This window comes from Ursus arctos, unplaced genomic scaffold (assembly GCF_023065955.2).
Source record: "Ursus arctos isolate Adak ecotype North America unplaced genomic scaffold, UrsArc2.0 scaffold_30, whole genome shotgun sequence".
Taxonomy (NCBI): domain Eukaryota; kingdom Metazoa; phylum Chordata; class Mammalia; order Carnivora; family Ursidae; genus Ursus; species Ursus arctos.
This window is the reverse complement of record NW_026622986.1, coordinates 31564093-31582953: the sequence shown is the minus strand read 5'-3', so window position 1 is coordinate 31582953 and position 18861 is coordinate 31564093. Positions and strand designations below refer to the sequence as shown.

At 44.9% G+C, this 18861-nt stretch overlaps 1 protein-coding gene across 3 annotated transcripts in view; it reads left to right on the top strand.

Moving 5' to 3' along the window:
- FBH1 (F-box DNA helicase 1) overlaps window positions 1-18861 on the top strand; it is a 111056-nt gene that overhangs the window by 7413 nt on the left and 84782 nt on the right. For 2 of the 3 annotated variants that reach the window (XR_008956503.1, XM_044392073.3), the window contains exons 2-10: window positions 2990-3145; window positions 5289-5890; window positions 9876-10006; window positions 10112-10247; window positions 12347-12537; window positions 15017-15109; window positions 15471-15565; window positions 17559-17727; window positions 18435-18657. Coding sequence is in view for 2 of the 3 variants with exons in the window: in XM_044392073.3 (XP_044248008.1) it covers window positions 2990-3145; window positions 5289-5890; window positions 9876-10006; window positions 10112-10247; window positions 12347-12537; window positions 15017-15109; window positions 15471-15565; window positions 17559-17727; window positions 18435-18657 (1796 nt within the window). In the remaining variant the exon portion in view is untranslated. The remainder of the gene's footprint in view (window positions 1-2989; window positions 3146-5288; window positions 5891-9875; window positions 10007-10111; window positions 10248-12346; window positions 12538-15016; window positions 15110-15470; window positions 15566-17558; window positions 17728-18434; window positions 18658-18861) is intronic. The other variant, XM_026478707.4, reaches the window with a different exon arrangement.

Below are 18861 nucleotides of genomic sequence, written 5' to 3'. Positions count from 1 at the left end.
TCGTCGTTACAGATAGTTGGCTGGGGAGGGCTGGGATGGACTGGGATAAAGCCATTCTTATCTATTTTTTACAGAGAAAGTTCCAAGGTGCATGGCGTCTGTATTAGTTATCTCTTCTATACACACCTGCTGTCAGCTACTGTCTTGTTTAACCGTTTCCGAAAGCTGAATTTAGGGGTGTATTGTAGATTTGTGTGGGCATCTAAACCCTTGAGTGACTCCAGTGTTCTAACTGGTTCTATGTCTCTATTGCCTTTTAGACGTCTTCTGTTACCCGACTCATCCCAGTAAGCTAAGCAGGTCTGCGCCGGCCCCAAGGCCCTGGATCATATGAATTTGAGTGGTTTGGTGTTAATCTTATTCCTTTGTGATTTTTATCCACGACGGGTTTTCCTCTCCAGGCCAATTTGGCAATAGACCTTCACCTTCTTTAAATAAGATACTGTCTATCAGTAGCTTTTTGCTATCTCCTGTTCTAATTCTAGATGTTCTGTTTGCCAGCTCTGCAGCGGTTGGGGATATTTGAAGAGCCAGAAAAGCAAAGACCAGTCACGTATTTGGGATCTGCAGTGTTAGTGGGTTTATTGGTTGGAATTCTGCAGCTGCTACTGTAAGTTGAACCCAGTGTGTTTGGAGCGCCCGAATTGGGGGCCAGGATTTGTCCGTTTTCTGGAAGGGTCACTGTAGCTCTACCTTATGTCTTTTTGCCAGTCTGACCAGAGGTCCCATTCAGGCAAAATAATTAGGTTGTTGACTTTGTACTATGAAGGGTTTGAAGCAGAAGTGGTAAAGTCGTGTCTTGTATATAAAAAGGGAATGATCAGACTTTAAGTTTATTTTTTTCAACGCAGAAAATTTCAAATATATTTTATTTTTTTAATGTAGACAAAGTGCACATTCATTTTTTGCCTCTGTACGTGTGAATGAGACTCTTGGTTTTTAGCATCCAGGAATATATTCAACAGCAACAACAAAAAAATCAGTTAAAAAACCATTACACTGGAGGGGATATTTTCTGTTCATAATAAGTAATTAAGAGACATTACTTTTTTTTTTAATTTTTAATTTTAATTTTTATTTTTTTAAAATATTTTATTTATTTATTTGACAGAGATAGAGACAGCCAGTGAGAGAGGGAACACAAGCAGGGGGAGTGGGAGAGGAAGAAGCAGGCTCATAGCAGAAGAGCCTGATGTGGGGCTCGATCCCAGATCGCCAGGATCACGCCCTGAGCCGAAGGCAGACGCTTAACCGCTATGCCACCCAGGCGCCCCTTTTTTTTTTTTTTAAACATTCCCAGGAATACAGACGTGGCTGTGGTTGGACTGCTAATGCACGTCATGTCTAATGCATGCCGTTAGGTGGCATCTTTATAATTTGAAAGTTATTTCCATGTTTTATGCAAATCAGTCATAGCTAAGCTTTGTTAAGTAGAGTAAGCAGAGGGTATATTTGTGTGGGGTTTTATGGTTCAGTGACTGTTTGTGGGTGTGTTTTCTCATTTAAGCGTTGTAACACCTCCAAATCTTAGAGAAGTAAGTGAGGGGAGGTCCGGCAGCTGCTGTGTGGCGGGCGAAGGGCTCACACCGGTGCCCCTTCCTCTCGCTACACTTGCTGCTTGGATCCCTCTGGGCGGGTTTGTAGAGACGGCTCAGTGCCTTCACGGTTCTGCCTGCCCTTAGCCTCTAAATTCACATAGGTAGAAGGTCTCTAGCAGCCTTTGAAAGGGGCTTGTACACCTATTTTTGCATGTAGAAATCATTATTTTAAAGTCTTAAAATATTCATGAAGATTTTTTTCCCTAAAACTTCTGTTTAAACCTTCAAAGAATGAACTGAAATTTGGAAGGATCATTTCTGAAGAAGCTAAGGGCCGAGGGAGATTAATGATAAAAAAAAAAAAAAAGTAAATCGTGCTGGTTATACTCATGAGTGACGTGGTTTTAGACATATTCATGCTGTAATTTTGAGTGAGAGTCTGGCATCTGACACTAGAATTTCCTCGAGTATTTTTAGGACCTGTGAAAATATGGTACTGACAGGAATGGATTTTATTCTTTTTTGACCATCTTCTGTAAAGGATGACTCTAATTCTGTTTTATCTATTCTTGTTCTCTCTTTCCTTTTTCTTTCTTTTTTATGTGTAACTATTCAAAATGTTTAACATTTAGTATAACCGTTCTATTTAATGCCACAAGGAGGTAGTTAGATCTTACATGTCTTAACAGATACAGAAACATGAAGTCTTGGTTAAATATGAAAAGGGATTACCTGATAGCAAATGGCTCATGTAAAACTGCATATGTCAATACTCTCGAGACAGAATTCTAGGTGCAGTTGCTGCTCTAATGCGTTGCTAAGGGAGGGTGTGAAGTTTCCTCCTCTGAAGATCCTCAAGAGTGGGTTTGATTCTTCTACTTGGGGGCATCAGTCCTTTCCCCTTACAACAGTGCCAGTACGGAGATGCCCTGGGGGCTGAGAGGTGTACATGGTGGTCCCCTGCGGGAATTTACAGGGACTATTCCATTAGTCACTGCATTCTGCTTCGGAGACCCGGAGAAGCTAGTATATACCGGGAATGATGAATGAGTTTATTATTGCAAAGCTATAGCCAGCTCTTATAAATACTTAGAGTTATTATGGGAACATGAATGGCCTGGCTAAAGTCAAGGAAAAGATGTTGGAGCTCAACTTACGCATTAGTGGCAACTTCTTTTTGAATAAACTGTTCATGATCACGGCTTCCAGAAGGTATAATAAATAAAAAGAATCATTTCAGGATCTTAGGATTTTTAAATTCTAAGGAGGAAATGCTAAGAGACTAGGAAATGACTAAAAGTGGATAGGAATGTAGGGAAGAAAGAAAGGGCTGGCTGGGGTGGTCCACAGTCACTAGATTCCTGAAAATTGAGTATAAGCTTCTGGCTCACTTGTAGAGTTGGTGATAACTAATGAGTGTCCCATTTCTTCTGCCCGTTGGTACAAAACAGTGAGACGGTTTAAACGGAAGCACCTTACAGCCATCGACTGCCAACATTTGGCTCGGAGTCACTTGGCTGTGACCCAGCCCTTCGGTCAAAGATGGACCAACAGAGACCCGAACCATGGTCTCTATCCTAGACCCAGAACAAAAAGAGGGACTAGGGGTATGTCTTCTAAAAACACCTTGCATTTCTGAATCTGTAGTGTGTGTGACCTTTGACTATCTCCTGGTATTTGTAAATCTTGCTGCTGTGATTCTGTACTCCTGTTGCAATAGTTTGACACGTTTTCCATTATTGGTGACTTTCCGTGAAAATGGCATCCTACAAAAGCGCTTGGCCAGAGCCCCAGGAAAACGTGGCATGACGAGTTGTGTTAGCTTGCCTTATTACAGCGTGGTGGAAGACGTGCACCAGCGTCACGCTCTTCCCCTCCAGAGCCGCTGCGATGTCCTGGCTCCAGCGGGCCGTCACTAAGCCCGCTGTGCCATTAGTTTTCTCCAAAATGCCCCCGTGCCATACTTTCACGGTGGATTGTGCTCTTTGTCACCTTGTACCTGGCTGCTGCAGGAGCCCTCTCCTTGCCTTCAAGGTGTTATTTCTTCCAAGTCAGCTGGATCGTACAGCAATACCCTTGAGTTCCGTTTTCTGTCCTGCCACTCAGGCACCTGCCGTGAAATGTTTCCCTCTTACTATTACAGACACAAGCTCAGACTTGCCATTGCCTGGTATTTATTATTAATTACACGCAAATTCCACTTCTGGCACTTTGGTTTTCTTATTACCCATCTAGGTGCCAAACGAATTCCTACTTTTGTTAGTAATACCGGTCAGGAGAGTGCTGATTACCTTATTTCCCTTTGATGTATTTAATTTCAGAGTCCAACTCAGCTCTTACCTAGTCATATTTAACTATTGTAATACATGTTTATTACTCTTTGGAACTACCATAACCGACGTATGCGGCAGTTTTAAACTCGGTGATATTTTGTTTGTTTTGTGTGTTCTGTCATGAGTTCTTCACTGACAAGGACTTTGTCAGCGTGTGTACATTTCCGTGTGGAGTCCTGGCACGGAGCCCATAGCAGGCTCTTCGTGGATATTGGTGTGAAAATAGCACAGTTAGAAAATACCAGGATTTCACCCGGACTGTTGCCTTCGAGCCCTGGGTTTCTATCATATTGCCCCAGAGTCAGTTATAGTTTTTTCTTCTAAGACAGAAAAAATATTAAATCCTATGAATTCTATTAAAGGCTAACCCTAGTCATGTTCCTCTCTCTTATTTTCCACAGTAAGAATTCCGGCTACAGCCACTTCAGGAAGGAACCATGTATTTTCTTATATATTGATAAGGCGTTTAAATACTTCACTGGCACTTTACAATAGGGCTTAAAAATACAGTGGTGATGTGTGAAATCACCGTTTGGACTGCCTTAAGTGCCTGAAAGTCTGAGATCAGGGACCGTGTTTCACTTTCTTTCTTTTTTTTTTAAAGATTTTATTTATTCATTTGACAGAGAGAGAGACAGCCAGCGAGAGAGGGAACACAAGCAGGGGGAGTGGGAGAGGAAGATGCAGGCTCCCGGTGGAGGAGCCTGATGTGGGGCTCGATCCCAGAACTCCAGGATCATGCCCTGAACCGAAGGCAGACGCTTAACGACTGAGCCACCCAGGCGCCCCCGTGTTTCACTTTCTGTTTGTCTCAGAATCCTAGGTGCTGATTGAATGCCTGTGGAATAAATGTGTGGACTATTTAGGTATCACCCTTATCATATGAAGAGAATTCTGACTCCCTGCTTTTTATTTTAAAATCAGTTAATGTGTCAGCTTCACAGGAGGAGATAAAAATAAATTAAAAGGGTTTTAACTGAGGCAAAGAGTAGGTTTTCCTGAATCCTGATAACTGAAGCATTTTCTTTTCTACTTACACAAACTTAGATTTTGTGTTGTATGAGTAAGGCAGGAGAAGTGAGTTCTTGTAAGTGGGTGTGTCCGTGTGAGTAGTTGTTGACGTTCTATCTGTCCATTCGGGTGTTCAGTTTGTATGTACCGCAAGGTAGAACGTGGTCCTCAGACCATCTGGAGACTCGTGTCTGTCTCTTCCCATGTATGTGTCTGACTACGTGATAGAGCCAAACAGAAATATTTTCTGGATTAAGCTGTATATACAATCAGTTGACCAGTAGCTAGATTCTTGTCTCTGTTCTCTATTGATGTACACTATTAAAAATTAGCTTTTCTCATTTGGATCAGCAGTGGGTCAGCGGTCCCTCCTATCTTGTTTGTTGTGTTTGGGTTCTCTGTCCAGGTCAAGGATGTCAAAGATACGACACTGACTTCTTCCCAGCTGGCCAGCAGCGGCGCATCAATGACATGGCCAAAAGCAATTCTGTGGGCCAGGACACCTCTAAGGACTCGGAGGGGGAAATGATCTTTGCTGCAGAGAGCAACTGTGCGCTGCCTCAGGAAGGTGATGGGGAAGCAAGACTGGGCTCCTCAGGGTCTGCTCTGCCTGCAAGGAAGCGGTCTCGGTCCTTTGAGGACGACAGGAATCAAGCTACGGGGACCAGTCCGTGGGATGGGGTTTCTAAAAAGACTCCGCGGCATCGTTTGTCCCTGTCATGCGCAAGACCCAGGGAAACCAGGCAAGAAGCTGAGGGCTGTCTGTCTCGGTGCTCTGCGGAGTCTGGAGAACCTGGCCAAGAAGTGGAGGACGTTGGTCCTGATCCCATTCCTGACTCTTACTATGGGCTTCTTGGGACCCTGCCTTGCCAAGAACCCCAGAGCCACATATGCAGCCTGCCCAGTGAAGTCCTAAGGCACATCTTCGCTTTCCTCCCCGTGGAAGATCTCTATTGGAATGTGAGCCTAGTGTGCCACCTTTGGAGAGAGATCATCAGTGATCCACTGGTATGTAGACCGCTTGTGGCTCTGTGATGCTTTCTCGAAAAGCACACAGGATAGCTTCGCTTAAAACAGACCTCAGATTTTATTGTTTCTTCAGAAATGCCTCCAGAATAATACCCAGATTGCCTGGAGGCATTTAAGGCTTTCCATGTTTGTTCTAGTGTTTGTTTATACCCTCGTTGCCCAGCTCTCAAGATACCCTTGTATTCTGGCCACCACAAGTGATTTTCTGCATCCCAACCATAGGCTGCATATTCCTTCCCCTCTGTAGGTTGGTCCAGCTCCCCCCGCCCCAACCATATAAAGGGCCCCTCATATCTCTTTTGACATCTCATGTCTTCAAGGCTTCACTGTCTACCTAGGAAAGTGAAATAGAAGTTTCTCACTTTCTCTTCCTTGTGCTTCTATAGCGATTTATACCTCTGTTTGAAGCTTATCACATTCTGTATTACGGTTTAGAGAACCTTCTGCCTCCTTTTAAAGATTTTATCTATTTGAAAGAGAGGGGGAGAGAGAGAGCATGAGCCGTGAGCAAGCAGGGGGAGGAGCAGAGTGGGAGGGAGAGGGAAGGGGAAAGAATCTCAAGCAGACTGCCCTGAGCGCAGAGCTGTCTTGGGGCTTGATCTCGTGACCCCGAGGTCGTGATCTGAACTAAAACCAAGAGTTGGACGCTTAACCAGCTGAGCCACCCAGGTGCCCCTCTTTCTTCTCCTTTTAAATTATTGGCTCATGGATAGAACCCTGCTGGTCCTATTTGTTTTTGCATTCTCCATTGTGCCTCATGGTATTTTATATATAGTAGGTGATTCATAAATGAGTCTTGTGTGGAATCACCCTGGTGTCTCTCTTGCCATTGATAGAGTGGGCAGCCCACGCTCTCAGAAGAGACTTCCTGGTGCTGACCTCATCCTGTCCCTACTCTGGCACCCTGCCCTTCTGTTGGTGCTTCAGTTACACTTCTTCCCTCCCAGCTGTGAGCTCAAGGGTCAACCCGAGGACTGGGAGCATGTTTTGCTTGGCTTATGATATCCCTTAGACTAGCCATTGGGGATAAACCCTAGGAAAGAAGATGAACTCTCCCTTTAAATATAGTGAAGTTTGGAAATTTAGGGATGGAGGGGTGCCTAGGTGGCTCGGTTGGTTATCTAGGACTCTTGGTTTTGGCTCAGGTTGTGGTTTCGGGGTCATGGGATCTAGCCCCGCATCAGGCTCTGTGTTCAACACAGAGTCTGCTTGGGATTCTCTCTCCTCCTTCCCCCTCTTCCCTTCCCCCCTATCTTGCATGTGTGCTCTCTTGCTCTTTCTCTTTCCCTCTCAAATAAATAAGTAAAATCTTCAAAAAAAAATTTAGGGATGGAGTGCAAGGTGAACATATCAAGACTTAGTACATTTTTCTTCTAAGCACGAAAGGTTCTGGATGAAATTTCATATCCCTCTTGCTCCATTCTTTGTTTAAGGTCTTGTCTCCTACTTTCTGAGAACTGTCTCTCTGCCTTTGGATGTGAACTCTGTTTTGTGTCATAGTATTTCTTCCCACTAAACTGAGATGTCTCCCGTGTGAACTGAGGAGTCACAGATGGGGATAAGTGAGTTTTCTCCATTTTGCTTGAGAAGATCTGGGGAAAGATATCCCAGCGAATATTCTGTTTACCTCTTGAAATGGTCGACTGACAAGGATGCGATGTATTTATTTCCAGTGATCTGTCATAGCTCTCATTTTCCTTCCATTGCTCATAGTATCTTTCTCTGGCTTTGATTAAAGGTTATGCCGACCTCACAGAATAAGTTTGGAGGTTCTCCCTCCTCTTTAGTGTTTTTGGAACGTTCGAGAAGGAATGATGTTAGTTCTCCTGAAGGAATTAATGCTTAGTGGAATTCTCCAGTGAAGCTCTCTGGTCCTGGACTTCTCTTGGTTGGGAGGTTTTTGGTTACCCGCTCAGTCATTTATTATTGGTCCGTTCAGATTTTGTTTCTTCATGAGTCAGCCTTGGTACGTTGTCTTCTAGGTTGTCCAATTTATTCGTGTCCTTTTATTTCTGGTATCAGTTGTAACGTCCCCTCTTTCATTTCTGATTTCAGTTGTTTGAATCTCCTCTTTTTTTCTTAGTCTACAGAAGGTGTTGTCGATTTCTTTGATCTTTTAAGAAAACCAACTCTTAGTTTCAGTGATTTTTTTTTTTCTTCTGTTTTTTTTCTTCTCTATTTCATTTATCTCTGCTCTGGTCTTTATTATTTCCTTCCTTCTGCTCGCTTTTTTTCTAGTCCCTGTAGGTGTAACGTTAGGTTGTTGATTTGTGGTCTTTCTTCATCTTTAATAGAGATGTTTATGACTATAAACTTCTCTCTGAGCATGGCTTTCACTTCATCCCATATATTTTGGCATGCTGTGTTTTTCTTTTCATTTGTCTCAAGGTATTCTCTAATTTCTTATGGTTTCTTTTTTGACCCATTGGTTGTTTTAAGAGTGTGTTGTTTAGGGGCGCCTGGGTGGCACAGCGGTTAAGCGTCTGCCTTCGGCTCAGGGCGTGATCCCGGCGTTATGGGATCGAGCCCCACATCAGGCTCCTCCACTATGAGCCTGCTTCTTCCTCTCCCACTCCCCCTGCTTGTGTTCCCTCTCTCGCTGGCTGTCTCTATCTCTGTCAAATAAATAAATACAATCTTTAAAAAAAAAAAAAAGAGTGTGTTGTTTAATTTCCACATACTTGTGGGTTTTCCAGATTTCTTTCTGCTACTGATTTCTAGTTTCATTCCATAGTGATCAAAAAGGATACTTTCTATAATTTCAATCTTTTAAAATTTGTTTTTTTTCCTTTTCTTAAAAAAGATTTTACTTAAATTCGTTTAACGTATAATGTATTGTTGGTTTCAGAGGTAGAAGTCAGTGATTCATTAGTCTTATATGACACCCAGTGCTCATTAGATTTCGTGCCCTCCTTCATGTCCATCACCCCGTTACCCCATTCCCCCACCCACCTCCCCTCCAGCAACCCTCAGTTTGTTTTCTGTGATTAAGAGTCTCTTATGGTTTGTCTCCCTCTCTGATATCGTCTTGTTTTTGTGGCCTAGCATGTGATCTGTCCTGGAGAGTATTCCACGTGTACTTGAGAAGACCGTATATGCTGCTGCTGTTGGGTGGAATGTTCTGGTCTGTCTGTTAGGTCCCGTTGGTCATCTGTTGTTCACATCCTCTGCTTCCTTATTGATCTTCGGTCTGATTGTTCCGTTCATTCTTGAAAGTGGAGTATTGAAATCCCCTAGGACTATCTTATTGCCGTCTGTTCCTCCCTGTGGTTCTGTCTGTGTTTGCTTCCTTCATTGAGGGGCTCTGATATTTGGTACATTTATATTTACGATTATTATATCTTCTTGGTGAATTGGCCCTTTTATCATCATATAATCTCCTTTCTCTTGGAATCATTTTGGATGTAGAGCCTTTTTTTGTCTGGTATTAGTATAGCCACAGATTTTTTTTTTAATGATTTTATTTTTATTTACTTATTTGATTGAGAGAGAGAAGAGAGCATGAGCCAGGGGGGAGGGGCAGAGGGAGAGGGAGACAAGCAGACTCCCCACTGAGCAGGGAGCCTGACGCAGGGCTCGATGCCAGGACCTGAGATCATGACCTGAGCTGAAGGCAACGCTTATCTGACTGAGCCCCCCGCCCAGGCGCCCCCCAGCCACAGTTCTCTTATTATTTGATCTTCATTGAAACTCTGAGCTGTTAGTGTCGTGACGAGGGAAATTGAAGCACTAGCTTTTCCCAGATTCTGTATCAGATTAGTGTTGGAACCAAAATCAAGATCTAGTTCTCCTAGTTTCCAGCCAAAATGTGTGTAATGTCTCTACCCTACTTGCCCAGCTTTTGAATTGTGAGCTGTAAGTGCTTTTCAAGTGTCAGAAGATTGTCTGTATATTTGTGGCTTAATCTGCTGTCTCATGGCCATTGCCTTCTTATTATTGTGGATTTTTTTTTTAAATTATTCAGTTCATTCCTTGGAAAAAGCTGTATCATCGCTACCTGATGAATGAAGAGCAAGCCGTGAGCAAAGTGGATGGCATCCTGTTGAACTATGGTATAGAGAAGGAGTCAGACTTGTGTGTGCTGAACCTCATCCGGTGAGTTGCCTTTCTCCTGGGAGGAAGACCGATTCTGAAGTCCTTTCCCATGTGTTAGCACTTAGGACCACCTTTCTCACGGACTCTGCTGTGAATGTCGTACAGCTATACGGCCACCACTAAATGCTCCCCCAGTGTGGATCCTGGACGGGCGTTATGGAGTCTGAGGGATCACCTCCTCCTTCCCGAGGCAGAGGCGTGCGTGCGTCAGCACCTCCCTGATCTCTACGTGGCTGCTGCGGTGAGTGAGGGGGCTGTGAGGGATTGCAGGCCAAGGAGACACCCTTTCTCATCTCGAGAAAGTGTAGTGGTGATTCAGTCTGGCTGAAGGTTATTTTACATTTATTTTCAAAATTCCCCCCCTTTTTTTTAAAGAGAGGGAGTTGAGGGGCAGAGGGAAGGGGAGAGAATCTTAAGCAGGCTCCATGCCCAGCGCGGAACCGGACACTGGGCTTGATCTCCTAACCCTAAGGTCATGACTTGAGCCAAAATCAAGACTCGGATGCTTAACCGACTGTGCCACCCAGGTGCCCCTCAAAATCTTCCTTTAATCTCTGCTTTGAAGCCTTAATCTTGTCATTGGTCCCCTTATGGAAGTAACAGGCCACATTGTTATAGATTCTTCAATTTGGAAGGAATTTTAAAAAGCAATATTTATTTATTTATTTTTAAAGATTTTATTTATTTGAGGGAGAGAGAGTGAGAGGGCACAAATAGAATTGGGACAGAGGGACAGGGAGAAGCAGGCTCTCCACTGAGCAGAGAGCCCAGTGTAGGGCTCGATCCCAGGAAGCTGGGATCATGACCTGAGCCGAAGGCAGACGCTTAACTGACTGAGCCACCCAGGCGCCCCTTAAAAAGCATTTAATCCAATTTCCCATTCTGTGGAGGAATCTTCAGCAGAGGATGGTCATCTGGCCTCTGAAAGCTTTAATTAAGAAGGATTTCTTTACAAGATAGCCTGTTCCATTGGCAACAGTTGGTTTATTTGAAAGAACTAGAGAAATGAAGGTTTTTACTAGACACCCATGAGTCGGTGGGAAGCTAGAAATAGTCTTCAGTTTCCTGATTCAGCCTTTTTTTTCTTAATAAGAAAAAACTGCTTAAAAATAATAAGATGAAAAGACACTAAAATGCTCACCATTCCCATATCTTTGGGTGTTGATATGACAGACGACCTTTTATTTTTTTTTAAATTTTCATGTATTTATTTGTTTTGAATTTATTTTTTTTAAATTCAATTCATTAACATGTAATGTGTTATTAGCTTCAGACGTAGTGTTCAATGATTCATCAGTTGTACCTGACTCGGTCTTGTGGCTCCTTACCTAGATCAGGGATTCTTAAAAGGAATCGCGTGCACCCTCAGCCTGTGCTCTGCAAGCTGCAGAGGGCTGGACATCCAGCCATGTGTATTCTTTCTGTCTTTAGTGAAGTGATTGCTGGTGATGGTGGGGTGAGATTTCGAGGACCCCGAAATTATAACCGGGATGCCTGTAGTAAAGTGAAGAATGAGAAAGATACCTTTCTAGTATTTGACTATTTCCGTGTTCGTGAACACTTTCTTAGATACTACTAAACAGAGTGTATTGTGTCCATAGTAAATTTTTAGTCATTTATTTAATATTAATTAAAACATTAATATTATTTAAACATTAATTAACCTAAATAATAACATGAAGTAAAGAGTCGATTTTTTTTTCTTTAAAGATTTTATTTATTTGAGAGAGGGAGTGAGTGAGAGAAAGCGTGATGGGGGGAGGGCAGAGGCAGAGGCAGAAGCAGACTCCGCACTGAGCAGGGAGCAATGTGGGGCTTGATCCAGGACCCTAGGATCATGCCCTGAGCCGAAGGCAGGTGCTTAACTGAATGAGCCACCCAGGCCCCAATAAATAATAGATTAACATCTTAATGCCAGGGAATTGTTGGTCTTGGTTTTGTCCCCGAAAGCCTGCTGTCTTCTTTTGCGTCTTCCTTCCCTTGTGCCTCCCGGGTGAGCACCGTTGCATGGTGACCTTGCTCTGGCCCTGTCCAGTCTCTGTAGACCTGAGAGCTCACGCTGCCCTGGAGAGGAGTGGTGGGGAGGTGGGCGTATCCTCTCTAGGCAAGGTCCTAGGTTAGATCCTTTATTCATGTTTTTTAACTAAAGAAAACTAAGAACCCAAATGCAGAAGTGATGAGAAGAAGGAAATCCAGGGTGAAAGGAAAAGTTGCCGTGTTTCCAAATGTCCTGTGGAAAGTTTCCACTTGGCTCAGGCAATCTGAGACTTGGCTCTCTTCGCTGGTTGTCTGACGTGTTCTGGGTCTTTCCTCCCCTCCCCGGTCCGCCTCCCTCCACAGGGTGTCAACGTATGGGCTTTGGTGGCGGCCATCGTGCTCCTGTCCAGCAGTGTGAATGACATCCAGCAGCTGCTCTTCTGCCTCCGGAGACCCAGCTCCACCGTGACCATGCCAGACATCACCGAGACCCTGTACTGTATCGCTGTGCTTCTCTACGCCATGAGGGAGAAGGGGATCAACATCAGCAACCGGTAAAGCCGTGGGGGGAAGAGCCGAGGCCCTGGTAGAGGCAAAGGCCGGCGCTGGCCGCGAGGCCCAGCGCTAGTACTGGGTGAGCCGTCGGTCTCACAGGCCCCCGCCGTGTCCGTCGCGGTGAAAGGCAGGTGCTGTGAGCATCAGACGTGCTCTGCACACGTGAAGTGCCACGCGGCCGGAAATAGCGCTGAGGCAGGCGGACACGCAAGGCTGTCGAAGCCTGACGTGAAGTCCCCTCACCAACAGGAGCCTTTTTTCTTCCTGCGTGGCTTCATTTTCCTAGGAAAGCATTAGGATTTGGTGCCTCCATTTCTCTTTTGGGACGGGATGTAAACCTTGTGGCTGAGTCTCGCCTGCCTCGCCGTCTCTAGCACGTGGGTGGCTTATTGGGAGTGACCGTCGCGGTTTCGCTCGCCAGCAGGTGTGCACAGGTCAGCTGGCAGGGGGCCAGCAGCTCTGAAGCACGTGCTGCGCGTCCCGGTTTCTCAGGCATTCAGGATGTGCCGGTGACCGAGTCGGCCGCTGTTCTAGTCCTCCTGGTGGACTGTGTGATCCAGGGAGGGGAGACAGGTACTGCGTAAGGAAACGCGTGACACAAGAACGTGTAGTGAGTGGAAAGTGGTACAAAGAAAAAGAAGTGGGTGACAGGCCAGGGAGGTGGGGAGCACCACGTTAGATGGGGTGGGTGAGGAAAAGCCTTTCTGAGGAAGTAACATTTGAACTAAAACCTGAATGTCAATTTTAAAATGACATTTTAAGACTTGAGAGCATTTTAGCAGAAGTCATAGATAATTTCAGGGTCCAAAGACAGGAATGAATTTAGTATATACAAGGAAGAGGAGTAGTCCAGTGTGGCAAGACTGTAGTGAAGAAGAGGGAGACCGAGCCATGGTTTCGTGGGAAGCGTAACCGGCAGTGGCCAGACGAGGGAAGCTGATGTAGGCCACGGGGAGAAGTCAGAATGAAGTCCCAGCTGTGAAGGGCAGCTGTCAGAGGGCCCTGACGCCCGACCTGGAGACAGGCAGTGTGCTTCTGCCGCCCGTCCTGGGGAGGCAGAAGGCCCAGAGAGGATATCCTTCCTCTGGAACCCCTGAGCCCTAAGTGGAGCATGGCTGGGGGCACCATGTGAGCTGTGGCCCAGTCGTCCTTGCTGGAGTTCAAGGATGGAACATGCATGCTCCAGAAATGTCAGTCTGAGTTACGTTTCAGTTTATTAAATGTTGTTTATGTTGTATCCACATCATGGCATTGAGGCATGGGACAAGGAGCTTTAGGGTTAATCGGGACAAGACAAATACACAAATGGTAAATAACGTTCTTAAGTGCAAATACGAACCTACAGGTTCTGTCCATGTTCACAAGGATGGAGAGGAGGAATGGAGGGTACGATATGTTGAGTTTTGTTGTGTTTATGTATTTCTTCCTGCTTATACTTGGGAGGTAATATGAGCGGAGACTGAAGTGTTAATCTTATTAAAGGTATTTGTGGGTGCTCAGAGGTCACTTTCCCTCTGGGGCTGGGGAGCAATGCGCTAAATGTGGGTACTTGGTGATGAGGGAGAAGAGTTTGGGGTCCGTGTGAACGCAGAGAGCTTTGGAGTGGCTTGTTAGCGGGCTGTTTGCCCATTTCTGGGGCCACTGCTGAGTGCTCCGTGTCATCTTGGGCCCCTCTTGGTGGCTTGGAGGCCATTTTGTTTCCAGTCCTTGGTAATCATATCTTGTTCTCTGTGTAACACCCTTCCTTTGGGACCTTTAAAGATAGCATGTTCTTCGTGTTTCTACACCAATTATCACCTTACAAGTAGCAGGGAGCAGAACAAAGGAGTCTGAGAAAGATACGATGACATTAAGTTGATGTCGAACAAGAATCGCACTGATCAGAGTAGAATTTACATTTGTTTTCAGCTGGTTCTTTTTTTTTTTTTTTTTTTTAGATTTTATTTATTTGTTCGACAGAGAGAGAGTGCATGTGCACACAAGCGGGGGGAGGGACAGGCAGAGGCAGAGGGAGAAGCAGGCTCCCCACTGAACAAGGAGCCCAATGCAGGACTTGATCCCAGGACTCTGGAATCATGACCTGAGCCTAAGGCAGACACTTAACCAGCTGAGCCACCCAGGCGCCCCTCAGCTGGTTCTTAGTGCTTTTGTAATTATTTGTCTCTTAGGATCACAGCTAGTGCTTTGATCCCCAAACAGCATGTCCTGGTCTCTCTGCCACTACACACTGGAGCCAGGCAGCTTTTCAGAGCTGGGCTTTCCAAGAGGGCTTTGGTCAGCTCTAGGTATATTTAAAATCTTTTCTTTTCTTTTTTCTCTTCTTTTCTTTTCCTTTCTTTTCTTTCTTTCGTTTTTCCATAAAATGGTGGTAGGTATTTTCTTTTAGAAATGGTAGGGAGTCCAGGTACATCTAAGGGAAAACAAGATAGAGATTGTGACTTAATTTGAAAATCTCTAAATCTGCTTTCTCCCTATTAGGATTCACTACAACATTTTCTATTGCCTGTATCTTCAGGAGAATTCCTGTACTCAGGCCAGAGAAGTTACAGGGGAACCGTCGGTTTGGCCAGGGTATGTATATGGGAGCGTGTGTGTGTGTGTGTGTGTGTGTGTGTGTTTTGTCTTGTAGTCTCGGTTCCTTCTTATACTTAAGGAGGAGAGGGGTTTTGTCTTACCAGTTTCATGGAGGTATAATTTACATTACATAAAATTCACCCATTTTAATTGTACAATTCAGTGATTTTCAGTAAATTTATTGAGTGTGGACCCAGCATCATAAACTAGCTTTGGAACATGTTTATCTCCCCAAGGGGAGGCCTTTCGTTTGGTTAATTTTGTTCCTCTGATCGGCCTGTTTGCTTTGTGACAGTCCATCACCTGCTCTTTTGAATTCCTTTCTATTTTTCTAATTTCTCTTCTGTAATGATTATAGCAAGAAAACAACCATCCAACTTACACACGAGCAACAGCTGATTCTGAGCCACAAGATGGAACCTCTCCAGGTGGTAAAGATTATGGCATTTGCAGGTAAGGGAGCTCACCATTCCTGGACTAGAGAGTCAGGTTCAAGCCTCTTATCCCTGCATCCCTCTTCCTTGCTACCTGCCAGAATTTCTTTACCTTGGTCTGTTATCCAACTATTGCAGTTAAATTATTAAATTAAATTAAATTAATTTATTTACGTTTTTAAAAAGATTTTATTTATTTGTTAGTCAGAGAAAGAGAGAGTGTGTGCGCACACAAGCAGGGGGAGTGGCAGAGGGAGAGGGAGAAGTAGGCTCCCTGCTGGGCAAGGACCCTGACGTGGGACTTGATCCTAGGACCCTGGGATCGTGGCTTGAGCTGAAGGCAGATGCTTCTCCGACTGAGCCACCCAGGCGTACCAATTAAATTATTTTAAAAGCAGTTAAGGAATGCTTGGTTTTTTCCTTCCTTTTTTTTTTTTTTTAAAACCACTCCTGGGCACATCCACAGTGGAGTTCCTGGTTGGACAGATAGTTCATAGGAATTAGTTTGTGAGAGAGATGCTGTCAGGATTGACCCAGGCCATCATTTATCGTTGTCTACGCTCAGACACTGATTGCTCACAGAAAGGCAGGCCATGTTTCCGTAGCTCCCTGATTTCTGTCCGGTAAAGTCAGGGAGGCTGTCCCTGCATTGGATTCTAACCTACATTCCTAAATACGCAGTCTGTAATTCTCCTGCCTCAGTCAACTAATTGTACTTGCAGTCTCCTAAAGTACTTGGTTATCCTTTTGTCTGAGCCTTTGCTCATACTGTTTTCTACCTGGAATTCCTTCCTGCTTCTTTCTGCGTAAATGTCCTACTACGAACAACAGCAGCCATTCGTTCAGCACCTGGCACCGTGCTAAACCCTAACAGCATTCTGGAAGGTCGGTTAGTTACCTCTGTTTTACAGATGAGGATTTGAAGCTCAGAGAAATTACAATGACTTGCCCCAGGTTAAATAAGCGAATAAGTGGAAGAGGTAGAATTCAGAGCTGGGTCTGTTTCTCTCCAAGAGCATGCCTCCCCCCACCCCTACCCGCCTTCTTTGCCTTGCTGTGTCTGACTCCCATCATTGCTGTTTCTTCTTGGTGGAGGCCTCTTTAGCCATTTGAGTCCCACGTGATCTCTGAACTCGTACTGTAACTAATCATCTGTATTAGCTGATTGGTACCTGATTATTCAATAAGTATAGCCAACACACACATTCTATAAATGCTTCTACGCTATGTCATTAATCTTCACAGTAGCCCTGTTTGGTAGGGAAAGAGGCACTATTTTTCTGCTCTTACAGGTGAGATTTTTTGTTTCCAAATTCACTCTCTCTTTTTTTTTTTGTTCTGTGTTGTCATTATACTCTCATTTTGTTCTAATTGTTTCAACTGTGTTGGTTTTGTATTCCCAACGAGATTGTAGTACCGGAACCTTGCTTTATGGTTTTGTTTTGTTTTGTTTTGTTTTTTGACATACTCCCAGTGCTTAGCATACAGCTGAGCATGGAGTAGGTGCTCATAAGTGCTTGTTAAGTGAACGATAACTGAATAAACGAAGGGTGGAGAGGCAAGGTACACTGGAGAGCTCAGAATGGGCCGGAAGCATCCTTCAGTCTCACTTGCATGCTCTTGCCATTGAAGCACTACTGATGCCTAGGCCAGCAATAGCTACTCTTACTGAGTTCCTCTGCTGGTTACCTTGATGCTTGCCTTTATCCTGCCAGACCCTGCAGGGTCAGCGTTGCCCATGCGTGGCTGAGGAGCACAATGATAGTCAGTGAGGTTGAGCGGCTCGCCACTCACTGCTCAGCTAGAGCTGGCCAGAGCCACGATCCCAGCCCAGGTTAATCTGGCTTAGAATCCGCTGCTCTTTTCACTACACCTTATCAGTATTGAAAAACTTGTCACGGTCTAGTTTCAAGCAAGAGGCAAGATAAGCATGAATAAGACCTGATTAGGGCATCCTTTGGAACAGTTTTTCCTGGTCAGAGGGTCACCTCCTTTCCTCTTGGCTTCCCCAGGCACCGGGAAGACCTCTACCCTGGTCAAGTACGCTGAGAAGTGGTCTGAGAGCAGGTTTCTGTATGTGACATTCAACAAGAGCATCGCAAAGCAGGCCGAGCTAGTCTTCCCCAGCAATGTCATCTGCAAAACCTTTCATTCCATGGCCTATGGACACGTCGGGCGGAAGTGAGCATTGCACTGCCACCATCATTGTCTAATTCCTGGTTTTCACGTTGTGCTCATCATGATTGCATATGAGCTTACACACAGCAGCACTGAGAAAATGGAATGCTTTCAGCTCCACTTATAGGCAGGCGATAGAAAGATATTTAGTGATTTGCACTTTTACCTTGTAAAAATGTGTTGTTTGCAAATAATAGTATCTTACTGAGGTGAGCATTCTCATTTCTCTGGAACTGAGGCACAGAAAGTGCCCGTGACTGGTCTGGAGTGCAGGCCCTCAGCAGTCTGACAGACAGGCTTCCCTTGGACGAGGTAGGGAGGGGTGGGGAGAAGACTCAGCTGACGGGCACTTGCCCAGGCCTCTTGGGGCCTCTGAACTAGAATTCCCTTGGATGGGAGGACTTCAGGGACTCGAGTGTCCCCCTGGGGACCTCTTGGAGTCTAGTCCACACCATGGAGTCATAGCATCTGCCGTGAGCCACTTCATCTTTTGGGTTATTTGAGAATTCCTGAAAGCCAGATGAAGCCATTTCCAATCCTGCATGGACCTTGCTCAACTTCTCTGGCTTTTGTTTACCCCTAACCTGTTGTGACATTTAAGGTGGCCAGGTGGTGTCACTGTAGGAAGGGGCTTGGAGTGGGGGGAGACACTAAATACCACATTGCAGTGGTAACAGTCAAATACTGTTCATTTGGGATATGTGTTGCAGGTACCAATTGAAGAAGAAATTGAATCTCTTCAAGTTGACACCCTTCATGGTCAATTCTGTCCTTGCTGAAGGGAAAGGTGGATTCATAAGGGCCAAGCTAGTATGTAAGACTTTAGAAAACTTCTTTGCCTCGGCTGACGAAGAGCTGACTATTGATCACGTGCCTATCTGGTGTAAGAACAGCCAAGGACAGAGAGTCATGGTTGAACAGAGTGAAAAGCTGGTGAGTATCTAAATATCTTTAGTAGTGGGGATCGAGGATAAATGAGAAGAGCTGACATGATACACTGTTCTGCTTGTCTTTGATTTCTTCAGAACTGCTGGCTGGAAGTCTGACTCCCAGACTGCAGGCCCGTCATGGTAGCTGGGAGGGGTGGTGTTTTCTGTGAAGAGGACTCACAGACATTTTACTTAATCTGCACACTGG